General features: G+C 40.9%; 1 protein-coding gene across 1 annotated transcript in view; it reads left to right on the forward strand.

Annotated features, from left to right (window-relative positions):
• LOC105265443 (glutamate receptor ionotropic, delta-2) overlaps nucleotides 1–876 on the forward strand; it is a gene marked incomplete at its 3' end in the record, with an annotated part of 3,677 nt that extends 2,801 nt beyond the window's left edge. The window contains 3 exon segments of the mRNA XM_011302916.1: nucleotides 1–53; nucleotides 224–428; nucleotides 621–876. Of these exon segments, the coding sequence (XP_011301218.1) occupies nucleotides 1–53; nucleotides 224–428; nucleotides 621–876 (514 nt within the window).

An 876-nucleotide genomic window follows, 5' to 3' on the forward strand; every position in this document is an offset into this window, starting at 1 on the left:
ATTGGATCCAAAATTCTTCTTCAATACATCGTGCAAGAGCAATTTACTCCCAGGTAGTACCAATCGATAATTAATTAAACCAATTAAATGACATTATCAATCACATCTGCAATTCAGTTACACATTGAATGGTGAATTAATCCATTTTAAAATAATTTATATTAAAAAAATTGAAAGATATACAAATGCAATGAAAAATTTCTTGGAAAATATTTCTTTCCAGTTGGACTACGATGAGATCATCAATGCACATAAGTAAAGAATGTCTTCTGAATTTTGGAGTGACTTTTGCACTTCCAAAGAATTCGATTTACACAGAGGCATTCAATAAAGTTATTATTCGAGCTCGACAATCTGGTCTCACTCAAAAGATCATCAGAGACGTGGAATGGGATGTTCAGAGGACAGCCGAGGGTTTCTTACTGCCGGTAATTGATTTTTAATTTTTTGATTTGGGTGGGAGTGAAGTGGGTGGCGATGAAGTGGGTGGGAGTGAAGTGGGTGGCGATGAAGTGGGTGGCGATGAAGTGGGTGGGAGTGAAATGGGTGGCGATGAAGTGGATGGGGGTGAAATGGGTGAGGGTGAAATGGATGAATCACACGGGAATTTACATTTTCAGGTATCGGAGGAATATAAAAAACGGAAAATCCCAGTACAGGATCGGCCACTGGCGCTCGATGACACACAGGGAATGTTTCTCGTTCTTGGCGCCGGTACTTTACTCGCATTTTTGACTTTGTCAATTGAGTGTTGCGTTCGTTTGTGGGAGAAACGGTATTCCAGAGATGTAGGACATACTACGAATGCCACCACGGAAGTCTCGGGAGCTAGTACACCAGAGATGAGTCATTTCAGGGATATTCATGCGTCGGTGA

This window comes from Fopius arisanus, unplaced genomic scaffold (assembly GCF_000806365.1).
Source record: "Fopius arisanus strain USDA-PBARC FA_bdor unplaced genomic scaffold, ASM80636v1 scaffold00029, whole genome shotgun sequence".
NCBI classification, from domain to species: Eukaryota; Metazoa; Arthropoda; class Insecta; order Hymenoptera; family Braconidae; genus Fopius; species Fopius arisanus.